At 50.5% G+C, this 11,094-nt stretch overlaps 4 protein-coding genes across 7 annotated transcripts; 2 read left to right on the forward strand and 2 right to left on the reverse strand.

Moving 5' to 3' along the window:
- Positions 1–651: 651 nt before the first annotated feature.
- On the forward strand, positions 652–2,175 carry PV10_00902 (thiamine pyrophosphokinase; the record flags this gene model as incomplete). Its single annotated transcript, XM_016365036.1, has 1 exon — positions 652–2,175. One exon carries the CDS (start codon positions 652–654, stop codon positions 1,561–1,563), a length of 912 nt encoding a protein of 303 aa, XP_016228685.1. The 3' UTR covers positions 1,564–2,175.
- PV10_00903 lies at positions 1,139–5,964 on the reverse strand. 3 transcript variants are annotated; one of them, XM_016365038.1, is made up of 7 exons: positions 5,662–5,964; positions 5,565–5,609; positions 2,747–5,514; positions 2,380–2,700; positions 2,174–2,312; positions 2,023–2,116; positions 1,139–1,896 (listed from the first exon to the last, which is right to left on the reverse strand). In XM_016365038.1, exons 1-7 carry the CDS (start codon positions 5,678–5,680, stop codon positions 1,890–1,892), a joined length of 3,393 nt encoding a protein of 1,130 aa, XP_016228687.1. In that variant the 5' UTR covers positions 5,681–5,964; the 3' UTR covers positions 1,139–1,889. The 3 variants fall into 3 exon arrangements, with proteins under 3 accessions (XP_016228687.1, XP_016228686.1, XP_016228688.1); XM_016365037.1 differs by having other exon boundaries at positions 1,139–2,116; XM_016365039.1 differs by having other exon boundaries at positions 2,174–2,700.
- Positions 5,965–6,193: 229 nt separating this feature from the next.
- On the reverse strand, positions 6,194–7,634 carry PV10_00904 (uncharacterized protein). The gene is made up of 2 exons (XM_016365040.1): positions 7,506–7,634; positions 6,194–7,456 (listed from the first exon to the last, which is right to left on the reverse strand). The coding sequence occupies exons 1-2, from the start codon at positions 7,584–7,586 to the stop codon at positions 6,356–6,358; spliced, it is 1,182 nt and encodes a 393-aa protein (XP_016228689.1). The 5' UTR covers positions 7,587–7,634; the 3' UTR covers positions 6,194–6,355.
- Positions 7,635–8,517: 883 nt separating this feature from the next.
- PV10_00905 lies at positions 8,518–11,070 on the forward strand. Of its 2 annotated transcripts, XM_016365042.1 has the most exons (2): positions 8,518–10,466; positions 10,534–11,070. In XM_016365042.1, exons 1-2 carry the CDS (start codon positions 8,988–8,990, stop codon positions 10,558–10,560), a joined length of 1,506 nt encoding a protein of 501 aa, XP_016228691.1. In that variant the 5' UTR covers positions 8,518–8,987; the 3' UTR covers positions 10,561–11,070. The 2 variants fall into 2 exon arrangements, with proteins under 2 accessions (XP_016228691.1, XP_016228690.1); XM_016365041.1 differs by having other exon boundaries at positions 8,518–11,070.
- The last annotated feature ends 24 nt before the right edge of the window (positions 11,071–11,094 follow it).

Raw genomic sequence — 11,094 nt, forward strand, 5'->3', positions numbered from 1 at the left:
GTCTGATTGACATCTGTCTGCCCGGATTTTGATTCGACAGAGTCGGGGGCATTATTAGGCGTACAAACTAACAATGCATTCTTCATCTTTTGACTGGCCCCTCTGCCAAAAATTGCCCGAAAGCGGCCCGGCCGAGGTGGATGGAAACTCATGAGTAATGCGAGTATAGGCTATCGACTTATGGGTGGAAAGCCGACATGAGGGGTGACGGGACAAAAGTAGTGCTTCCCCCATATAATTCTGGAGTGCCTGGTTCAGGGCTGACCAAGAACCCAACAACGATATACAGTAATGATATGGTACCGGACGATAACATCACCGGACTGACCATGCATTAAACTGGATTCAGGAGCCGTTCGTCTACTACTATGTAGACTCAATATTTATCAAAAGGCCATATTTGATGCCTAGGGAGGATGAAAAACCGCCGGTCCTGCTGTTGACCATGGACGTGAAAGGGGATATAATTTTATATGTTCACATCCTGTGATATCAAAAAACTGCACGTGAGTTGGTCACGGGACTTCCCATTTAGGCAAATCAGAACCACCTCTGGGACCAGAAGAACCTCCTCCCATCGCACAATCTTCAACCAGGTCGCTGCTTATTCCTTGTTCATCGTTGCCTTGACTCGACCTAACGATCAGGAACATGTCAACCCACTGGCATCCTAGTGCCTTCTTCCCCACTAGTGCCACGAAGCCGCACGCCACTCCCCCACGTCCATACGCCGTGCTCGTTCTAAACCAATCCCTCAACAGCCCAGCGCTCCACGCAGTGCTCACCAATGCAAAGTATCTCGTTTGTGCCGATGCTGGTGCTGATAGGTATCTGAAAGAGCACCAGCTTTGGGTCTCATCGACCTCCTCTATCGCGCCATCTGCCGCTACATCAAAGCTATCGTCATCCCCCTCACCTGGTGTAACCGACTCAAACAACCCTCAAGCTGAGCACCGTCTGCCCGATGCCATCGTGGGAGATCTTGATTCTTTAACGGCCGAGACGGAGGCCTATTACCGTGCCAGAGGTGTCGAGATCGTCCGTGACCCAGACCAGTACTCAACCGATTTTACAAAGTCCTTGAGGTGGATTCGAAGCAAGGTGGTCGCTGCCGCCGCCACCTCGCCCTCGCCACAGCAAGATCATGACCATCATAATGTCATGGATGTGCTTGTTTTAGGTGGTCTCGGTGGTCGAGTTGATCAGGGCTTTTCCCAGATTCATCATTTGTATATGGCAGAGAATATTGCCGACCTTCTTCAAGGCAGGATCTATCTATTGTCTGAACAGAGCCTGTCATTCGTCCTAGCTGACGGTCTGAACTTGATACACATAGAACCAGGCTCCTTTGCCGAAAATGTTGGCATCATCCCTATCCTGGGAAAGTCCTTCATCAACACAAAGGGTCTCGAGTGGGATGTCGAGGACTGGCCCACACAATTTGGTGGCCAGGTCAGCACCAGTAACCACATACGCTCAAATGTAATACAGGTCTCTTTTCAAGGGCCCAAACCTTTGTTCACCATGGAGCTCGACACCAGCCTTTCAGCTTCCGGCGCTTGACTTTTTCACCTTTGGGCGGTGGTCCACTTTGTCGACGATGATTAAGCGTGCGAGAGCCGACACTACGGCAGACGAGAGTCTTCAATAGTCCCTCAGCTCAACGCTCTCTCCCATGGGTCGAGATCTCATATGTGGCGGCTGGTGTGGCTTGCATCGTCTCCAACTTTCCGCCACAATGTTGGGGAGAAGGTAGCGGATGCTTCGACTATGATCAATCGGTATCAAGGATCTTTCAAGAACTGCTCCTGTGCACCGCTTGGTATTTACTCAGATCCAGATCTGAAGTCGTGATGGTTCTGGCAAGACTTGCCAGACTCTCGAGGGTTTCATGTCCTAAATGGGCCCAAGTTGGCCAATCAGCCTGGCTTCTTCATGAGTTTGGAAAAGGCCCCAAGACGGCTGTCATTTTGCTGGTCTTGCACGACCACTGCCTTGGACGATTTGTGGGTTTTGCCATACCAATCGACATCGCTAAGATTCAGTCTTCTGGCTCGAGGTTGATTGCGCGAATTTCGCTCGGCTCGGTTTAACGAGTGGCCAAAATGATCGTTCCCTAGGTTCAATCCTTTAGTGTTGGGGTCTCCGGTTGCAATGGTGCGATCAGATATACCGTCAGTTTGATCGTCCTCGCGAAGATCATAATTCAAGACAAGATTCTTGATTCGTTGCTGCTCCTCCCGTTCTGCCGCTTGTTGTGATTTCATCGACACTGCAAAGCTCGAGTCCGATGGCAGGTCGATCGTTCTCGTCTGCAAAATGGTCAGTCAGCAAATCCACTAGATAGCAGAACATCTCATCTCCGACAACTATGATTACCTGTTGACGATTGCCTTTCTTGGTCATCAGAGAAAATGCCATCGTGGTTGATACACTTTCCATTGGTGCGCCGACCTCATCCTCGTTCGGTTCAGCCTGGATTCTTTGCACCTTGCGGATCGGCAGCGGAACATCAAACTGTGTTTTTCGTTCAAACTTGCGCGAATCCAAGCTCTCGGCCATCATTTTCTCAAAAGCACGATCGAAGTCAGCCTCAGCCTCAGGATCAAACTGCTCTTCTGGTCGCATGACGACAATCTGTTCCTCTTCGTCCGAGTCGACATTGTCTCTTTCTTCAACGGTGTCTTCGTCAGCTCCGCCCTGCCACACGTTAGTAGATTCCTAAAGCACTCGACGGAAGCTTCACCTCTCCTTCATCGTCCGAGGAATGTGCGACCACAGGGTCGACATCGCCTTCTCCGTCTCCAAGACCGTCTTCGGAGCCAGACTCTTCCGCTTCCTCGGTCTGATCTGTGGCTTTCTCCCCAGCCTGCATTTTGTAGTTGGCGCCTACAGCTTCAGCGAACAACCTTGACGCTTCTGCAAGATCTGTGACTAGTTTCCAGTTGGGTCGTACCAAAGAATAGGTATCTTGCACGAGGAAGTCGATCTCCATCGGTAAAGGATCCTTGGTCAGCATGTAATACTGAAAGAAAGTCAAGAAAAAATCAAGCTTCTTCTTTGAGCTACCCCGATCGAAACAGATTCCGCAAGTATCGAGGATTGTACAGATCAGGCGGATGCGGAAGAAGTCATCAGAGAGATCAAGCGGATTGTACGAGTCCGGTTGTGGTGTTCCTCCTTCATGCCCGAATGTCACAATGCGATAGAGGGTGTCGAAGATGACTGTCGAGTCGACCATCTTATAATTATAGAGCTCCCCAAGGTACTTGACTTCAGCCAGTCGCCGTTGATTGAATTTGAAATCATTTTGTTCGATACCAAGGGTAATGCACTCTAGAACGTTGTCGATGGCGCCAATGGCAAATTCCTGGTGATAACGAGACAGCGCCTGAAGGAGCACTGCAAGGAGGTGGATGTTGCTGAACTTGACTTTGCCTGGCTTGCTGAAGATCTTCTCTAGGATGCGGACCACTTCTTTCTCTTCCCAATGCAATTTGCGAAGGGTCTTGAGGATTTTCATGTAGTTCCGCTTCGTCATGTCCATGTAGACGAGCTGCCGGATGAAGAGGTCTGTTGGTGTGCGGTCTTTCTGTTGAATGGCTGCTCGGCTTGGCGGGTCGACATAGTACATGGCGTTCTCGACTAGCATTCGTTCCTGGGATCCTAGGTGCTGGGCCGACTTTTTACGATTCAACGTCTCGAGGAAAGAGGCCATTCGCGGGGCAGTGTCGGGATTTCGCAAAAGGTATCGACCACAATTTTCCAGAAGATGGGCAATGATCTCAATGTTCATTCTGGAAAAGTCATCGAGACTGACTTTGAAACAGTGAAATATGACATGTTCAGGGACCACGCCGAACTTGGTCAGTTCGGCCAGGTAGCGGATATTTGTCATTCGAATCTGGCCCAGGAAGTCCTTGGTCTTCCGTCGTTGCAAGCTTCGAAATTCTTCGTCCAGATGGGCGATCAATCCCTGAACCACGTCAGGCATGTACTGACCAAGGGTCGCGGCAAGTCGTGCATATAAGGGAAGCAAGTCTGTTCGACCTTTGGGAACTTCCTGGATGGCCTTGACAAGACGGTTTCGAGACGCCTTGGAATTGACAAAGCAAAAGTCCAACGCGATCTGGTCAACCGTGTCTTTCGTTTGCACATCAGGTAGGCGGATGAGGATGGCGTCGACTTGAGCACCGACCGTCTTGTTGGCAATAGCAGTGGATTGATCATCGGCCTCTGCCGTCGATTTAGGGGCTTCTGAAGGAGTATTGGAGTCGCTACGATCATCCGACTCTGTCTTCGTTTTCTTGACCTCTTCCAACAGAATACCTGGAACTCTGCCTTTCAGGTCCACTAAGTTCTCGTAGAATCGTCGTTCTTCCTCGTCCTCCCAGATACCAGACGCATCGCCCTGGCCCTTGAGGAAATCTCCAGTTTTGATCATGCCAACAGTCCCCGCTGCGATCGAGTCTGCGCCATCCTTGTCATCAAGTTCTGGCATGTCCTGTCCAAGAACATCACAGAGGACTTGAGCGTTAGAAATCAGCTTCTCCTGGGCCTTGGTCTGTCTCTCAAAGTTGGCTTGTCGATCTTCAAAGACTTCACCGCTTTTGACGTAGGCTTCAGCATTGCGGCGGCTCTGGCTACTCAGAGATTTTTGATCGCGGACAATGTGACTCTTGACGCTCGTGAGATAACGTTCGAAAATATTGATGAATCTTTGTCGAAGTGCGGTGTCAATGATTGGCTCATCATCTTCCGAAAGACCTTCAATCTCTGCAGTCCTTCTGGATGTCTCAGAGGCAACACCTTCACTATCGGGAATCTTGCGACTTTCGTCGGATGGGGACTTGAAACCAAGGATATCCCAGGAAAAGTTCTTGACGAAGAGGACTGCAAGGCTGAGATTGACGTGTTCGGGGTCGTGCGCCAGCAGTTCTTTAAGGACCTCCAAAGGAAAGGGATCATGATCGGTGGAATCACCCTTCAGACCGTTGGGGGCTGCCCGTGTCCTTGGCTCGGCTTGAGTTGATGACTCTTTGGTGCGCGTCGCAGCATCATCAGGGCGATCAACATCATCGAGATTTCTGAGAATACCACAGAGCCAGAATTCGGTCACGACACGTAAGAGAACCCGTTGTCGGACCAGACGATCCTTCTCCTCACGCTCTCGCACTTCGGCGGTCCATTGTTTCACTTGAGCTTTGTCAGGCGGTGTCAGTCCTTTACCCAGAAGCCAGGCTAATTTCTTCGTGAACTCGGTAGGACCAAAGCGCTGATGGAGAGCACTGACAACTTCCACACCAGTTGATACCTCACTTGCAGTTTTCAGTCTGGTCAGACCCTCGTAGGTGGCTGATATGATCTCAGAGAGGTACTTCTGTAGTGAAAGGGTCCGTGTCTCGGTGAGGAAGGTATCCTGAGCGGCAGAAGATATACCAGTACGGAGTCGTTTGATGAAGGCAGTGTTTTTCTTTAGGGAGGAGTCGAGAGAGGCGGCGACTTGATAGACATCTGTAGAGGGATTAGCATCGGTGTGAGAGGAGTCAGTGGTAGGACGGGACCTTGTGCGCCTGCCCAGACACTCAAATTGGAATCACGCAACTCTCCTAAATACCTGTGTTAGTACAACCCAGAGGGCGAAAGCAATAGGAACCATACTCTTGCGCTTGCGGTCCATTTGGGGCCGCGATGTTGTAAGAAAGATGATGAAACTTGCATGTCGATCTCAGGATTTCGCAAGGGCGAAAGAGACTGCCGGGAATTCTGCCAGTGGAAGTCGAGGGCAGATATCAAGAACAGTGGGTTACATGTCCTGGGCCACAGGGCTTTTGGTGACGGGCGAGGTGTTAAGAACGGCAGGTGGAAAGGAGTGAATCTGCCGTTGAGCAAGGTGAGAGAATGACTTCCCGTGGTTGAGAGTGGTTAGTATTTGGTGAAGAGCGGGCAATCATAATCTTCAGGTACGCTCGGTGGCTCCTCAGCCTCTTACAAGAGATGCGCACCGACGCACCATGGCACCCCCTCGATGATGAACGCCAAGAGAATTGTGCAGCACTGGGCGTTGGAGGCAAGTCCGCCGATGATACTAAGAGTACTTTTACTAAAACCCATGCAATGCACGCCTTGCGTGTCTGCACTCGTGACTGGCTACGGGACAGAATTCATAGAATTCATAGAATTCATAGTTCACCGCCATAGACATTACCAGGGCAGAATGATAAATTCATATTCTAGTTGATGACTTCAATGGTTCTGATATTGCCTGTGCTAATTCCAGACAATCCAGACCACTCAGCTTCATCAATTCATGATTGTCGTGCTCCTGTTTGCGCCCTCATCCCACAGACCGTGCTCAAACTTCGACTGCTTCTGAAAAGGCCTGTGCTTTTTGCTTCTTGAGTTTACTTTTCCTGTTTTCCTTCATTTCTCGCTCTGCTTCCGCCTTGCTATCATTCACCTGGTCTGATTTGGACTTTTTGCGAGAACCGGCCTGAGGGCCTTTGAGGGTTGCTGGATTTCTCTTACGTTTTTGTCCAGGACTTGCCTCTGCGTTCTGGGGCTCTTGTTGTGCTGTATTCACTTGAGAAGCAGTAATATCTTTCGATTCCGTCCATAAGTCATCTGCAAGCCAAATGGGGATTGCAAAGGTCGAGTGGCCTTTGATGTGGATACCCCTAACATTCCGCCATCCTTTAACAACATGTTTCTCAATGACATGTTTCACCACAGCAGAAACGTTCTCTGATAGTTGTTCGGGCTTGAATGTAGCGAGACCAATCCGAGCTGACAGCAGAGTACCTGGTCGTAGGCTCACAGGAACGCAGTCAATTGCCTTTTCAATCTCCTTGGCTAGGTTTTCTGGTGATTTAGGTGGTTTAGATCCCTCATCCTTGCTGCTTTTCTTGTTGTTTGTTTCGGACTTTGTTCGTTCCGACCGAGCAACAACGATAGGTATGGGCCTCTTCGAGGTGGATTTGTAGAAGACTTTGCCGAGCAGGGCGGGTAGCCGTGTGATGATGCGATCATCGGCTAGGAAGATGTCGTGCTCGGAGAGGAGCTGTCTTCGAGATTCAAAGGTCTTGTACCTGGCCTTCAACTTTGTAACACTGATGATTCGAGTAATACGGGATTTGAGATCTTCTGGGAAACTGGGCTCAGCCACCACATTCTTGATAGCCCTTTGAGGATCTGTCGTGATGATACATATGCGGAGGTCATCTGAAGTGTTCAAGGAGTGTGGTACGGGGATTCTGCTCGGTTTCAGGCGAAGTTTGTCGACAATATGTTGTTTGGTGGTGAGGGTTAGCCAGATCGAGTCTGAGCTGTCGGCACTGACTTCGTCATCTGAATCAGATGCACCAGTGGAAAGGAGGTCGGTCTTGGAGGATGTATCCCTGAGACGCTTTGTCTCGGCCTGGACATGTCGCAGCAGCGCTCGAGAGGCTTTTAAGGTCTAGGAAGAAATCAAACACCGACTTGCTGCCAAGGTGCGAGGGACTTACCTGGTCTGGATCGAGTTGATACGGCGAGTCGGCCGGTCTCTTGCGAGACACGGTGGTGGTTGGGTTATCTGATGGTGCCATGGTGCTCTCCTTCTTCAAGTCTTGATTCTATGGCTAAGGGTGTCGAGGGTTTGAAAAGTTCTTGAGATGCAAGGCTCTGCAGGGTCGGCAGAAAAAAAGTGCCGTCACCGCCTTGTGGTGCACTAAGCGGCACTGGGCTAGCGTGGAATTGGGAAGCGTGCACCTGACTAAAGAACCACAAGAAACTGCGCGTTCTTGGGGCCCTCGGGCTCCAGTGGCACGAGTGTGGGCGCTCATCTGCTCTATGATAACCCGCCACTCCCTCCACTCCCTCCACTCCCACCTCGACCCAGGCGTCATCAGTCACAAAAGATGATCAATCTCCAACTCCTGCAGGCCAGCTATTAAGCTGATCTTTTACTAAATCTACATAAACCTTCCAATGGAGACATCCTTCTGCATTCTCAAGGAATAGATGCTGCCTTTGAGAGGGAGTAGGTTCAAAAGCTTTGGAATTACCTAGTCAAAGAATGTTTTGTTAAGTTTATCTAAAACAAACGGCAGAATTCTGCGTGTGACCCGCCATGCCATGCCCGCTCTCCTCGGAATCTCAATATGAATGGTTAATTACACATTGGCGTATGAAGAATTGAATTGGTCCTGTTCACTACCTTGTCTGGGATCCTATAGCCTAATATTAAGCAGCCCTAATCATGAAGAGTTGTTGGTAATGAATATCTGTTCGATGGGTCATCAAGCATGATGGCCTGCAGCACGGTAGGCACGGGACTCAAGTAGTTTTTCCTGACTCCGTAGGTCCGCGCAGGTCACGGCCTCGGGTGACCGCTCCCCAGCACTTGGAGACAGTCCAATGTAACTCTGCACCTCTGGTGGTTGGCATCCGACACTCTGAGTTACTAATCCCGAGGTGCCTCTTCTGTCCTATTACTCTCTGAATATGAACTGAATTTCTGCATGGTTGTTGTACTATCCGTTACTCTCCGTTCACCAACAAACGCGGAAATCATTCAAGGCTGGCACAAAGTCGCGGTCTCAAATTGACGTAGTTGGTGCGGGACCCGCCGCAAAGGACCCAGAAAACGCCCGTGCTCTGAACGCGCCAGGCTTTGGCGCGAAGTGGATTGCACCTTCCTAACCACTACTTGCCTTCATTTATCCTTTGACCACAACCGACCACACCACGCATTCTCTTGCTCAACTCGCGTGAGGGCCAGCTTCTTCCCTCCAGGATTCTCTCTCAACTTGGGCTGACCTTATTGCTGGCCACCTTCTGCTCTCTATCGTCCTTGACTCAGAAGTTCACGTTCTCATGGCCATCGAGAACTGAACTGTGAACCTCCATGAGCGTGCCTCTCGCGTCTTAGGGCCCCAGACGCGCTGTGAGTTTCGACTCCAGTACTTCAGCTTCCTTGCCTTCAGATCTCTAGGCCACAAGTCATCATGGCTCCCTCCGCCACTCTCTCAGAGACTGCCGTGTCTCCCACTCCAAAGTCGACTCGACCTACCAACGGCCTCCTCCCAGCATTTGAGCCCTTCTCATCCTCTCCCGCTTTACCACGACCACTGAAAAGAAGTCGAGATGCCTTTGACGAGAACAACACATATCCCACTCCCGTTCCCACTTCTTCAACCGCTATCTTGACTTCATCACCCTCACGTGTCCAGAAGCCAGCACCTACGTTTCAGAAAGCTTCGTCGACGTTATCCGAGCGTGTCCCGTTGGGGGCAGTTCCCTCTATTGAACTTCACCAGGATGGGAAAGTCACGCGTATGGGAAGGTCAAGTGCCTCATGCGAATATCAGTTCTCGGCAAACCGCCTTATCTCCAGGGTTCATGTCGAGGCATGCTACAAATCTTCCACTTCGCCTCTCGCCCGTGAACATGTCGAAGTGAAATGTACAGGATGGAATGGTGTCAGAATTCATTGCCAGGGCCAGGTCTACGAGGTCAAAAAGGGAGACACCTTCCAATCCGACGTCAGAGAAGCTGAAATCATGCTCGATGTTCACGATAGTCGTGTTGTGCTGCTATGGCCTCCAAAGCCTCGCCTGGGTGCCATCTCTTCTGACGAGGACGACGAGATGTCCCCTACAAAGCGTCAACGAGTCATGTTGCGCCATTCCACACCACCGAGCCCGAGCCCTTTGCAGTCCCGACGTCGTCCTGTTTCTCCTATCTCACCGTCGCCTGCTGTTCACGCCCTCTTTCCATCGTCTCCACCGCTTGCCCCAGCACGGCCTCACCTTGATGCCGTTGACATCTACGAAGACCCTGAACCATCAATCGAGCCCAGCAAAGAGCAAGTATCTGAACAAGTACCCTCGTCAATTCCCCACCAGGCTGCCCTGCAGAATGCTTCCACTGCTTCCCTGTCTCAGCATGCTCCGGCTTCCAACGCTGACGACTATTCCGACAATGACGAGGAGAACGATCCCATCATCCATTCTTTTGGACCTTTCGGAGAGAACTTACTGCCGAGACTAGCATCCTTCAACGCAGGTAGCGACTCACCGAACCAGGATCAATCCAACTCTGTAAAGAGCTCCCGGTCATCACACACTGGGCCCCTCCATCTCCAACAGTCGTCCGCCAAGACACCCCTCCCCTCCGACCTTGACGTCCAAGGTCATATTATCAATCAACTCGCCTACTCCCGTTTATCGTCAACCCCTCTGTCAACAATTATTAGCCATCTTCCCCATGACGCGGGTTCATTGACAAAAGGCGATGTCAGAAGAATTGTCTCATCCACGGCATGCATTGGCGAAGTGACTAGAGAAGGGAAAGACGCTGCTGGAAAGGCTCTAGAGAGTGAATATTATTATATTCCTGACCTAGACGAGGATGAGAAGAGAAAAGAGGCAGTTGTTACTGATTTGAAGAAACCAGGTTTGCGGGCTTGTCGCAAACAACACAAGGTTCGTCTTTCTTTACACTTCCTAGTGCCTCTTAATTCACCCAGCATGTTGACTGATACGCCTTCAGCAATACTACTGGCGAAAGCCAAAATGAACAGGCGCTTGTTCTGACTGGGTGGGAATCCGGAAGACGATCAGAGGACCACCACGTGCACCACAAAGCGCATTGATAGCGGACTGAAGTCGGATGTTGTCTTTCCTAGCGTTCATATTGCATTCAATCTTCTCCCATGCTGTGGGTAGAGGGAGGAGTTATTGCTTGTCTGAGTTTAGCGTTAAGCGTCCAAAATCGACGGTCGATGGCTGAGGGTTGGCAGAGTTTGATTATGCGTGGGTGTGCCGTGTGGGAGTATCTGGATCTGAGGGAAGGCGAGAGTAGACGAGGGAGAGAGACGTGCGGGATCACCGCTCTTGTGTGGAAGTGCCATGGTCTAATTAGAGACAATAGCTCTGGGACCAGCAAAGGCTGCACAACAAGTCTAGCTAAGTTCATAGGGAAAGTGGTGGTCCACAGCTACATTGCCATCGCTGATTCAAGTTGAAGAACATTCATCCAATACTACTACACCCTACGACCGTCCACTTTGTATGACAGGTTCTTTTGAAGTGAGACTTTGGAGCGGTACGA

Source organism: Exophiala mesophila (assembly GCF_000836275.1).
Source record: "Exophiala mesophila strain CBS 40295 unplaced genomic scaffold supercont1.1, whole genome shotgun sequence".
In the NCBI taxonomy this organism is placed as follows: domain Eukaryota; kingdom Fungi; phylum Ascomycota; class Eurotiomycetes; order Chaetothyriales; family Herpotrichiellaceae; genus Exophiala; species Exophiala mesophila.

What these genes read in the sequence shown, in the direction of transcription:
- PV10_00903 (XM_016365037.1), bottom strand. An exon ending in TGTCTGGGCAGGCGCACAAG is followed by an intron (nt 5,515 to 5,564) that starts GTCCCGTCCTAC and finishes ATCCCTCTACAG; the next exon opens with ATGTCTATCAAGTCGCCGCC. An exon ending in CGAGGACGATCAAACTGACG is followed by an intron (nt 2,117 to 2,173) that starts GTATATCTGATC and finishes GATTGAACCTAG; the next exon opens with GGAACGATCATTTTGGCCAC.
- PV10_00904 (XM_016365040.1), bottom strand. Translation starts at nt 7,586, where the DNA reads ATGGCACCATCAGATAACCCAACCACCACCGTGTCTCGCAAGAGACCG. An exon ending in ATCAACTCGATCCAGACCAG is followed by an intron (nt 7,457 to 7,505) that starts GTAAGTCCCTCG and finishes ATTTCTTCCTAG; the next exon opens with ACCTTAAAAGCCTCTCGAGC.
- PV10_00905 (XM_016365041.1), top strand. Translation starts at nt 8,988, where the DNA reads ATGGCTCCCTCCGCCACTCTCTCAGAGACTGCCGTGTCTCCCACTCCA.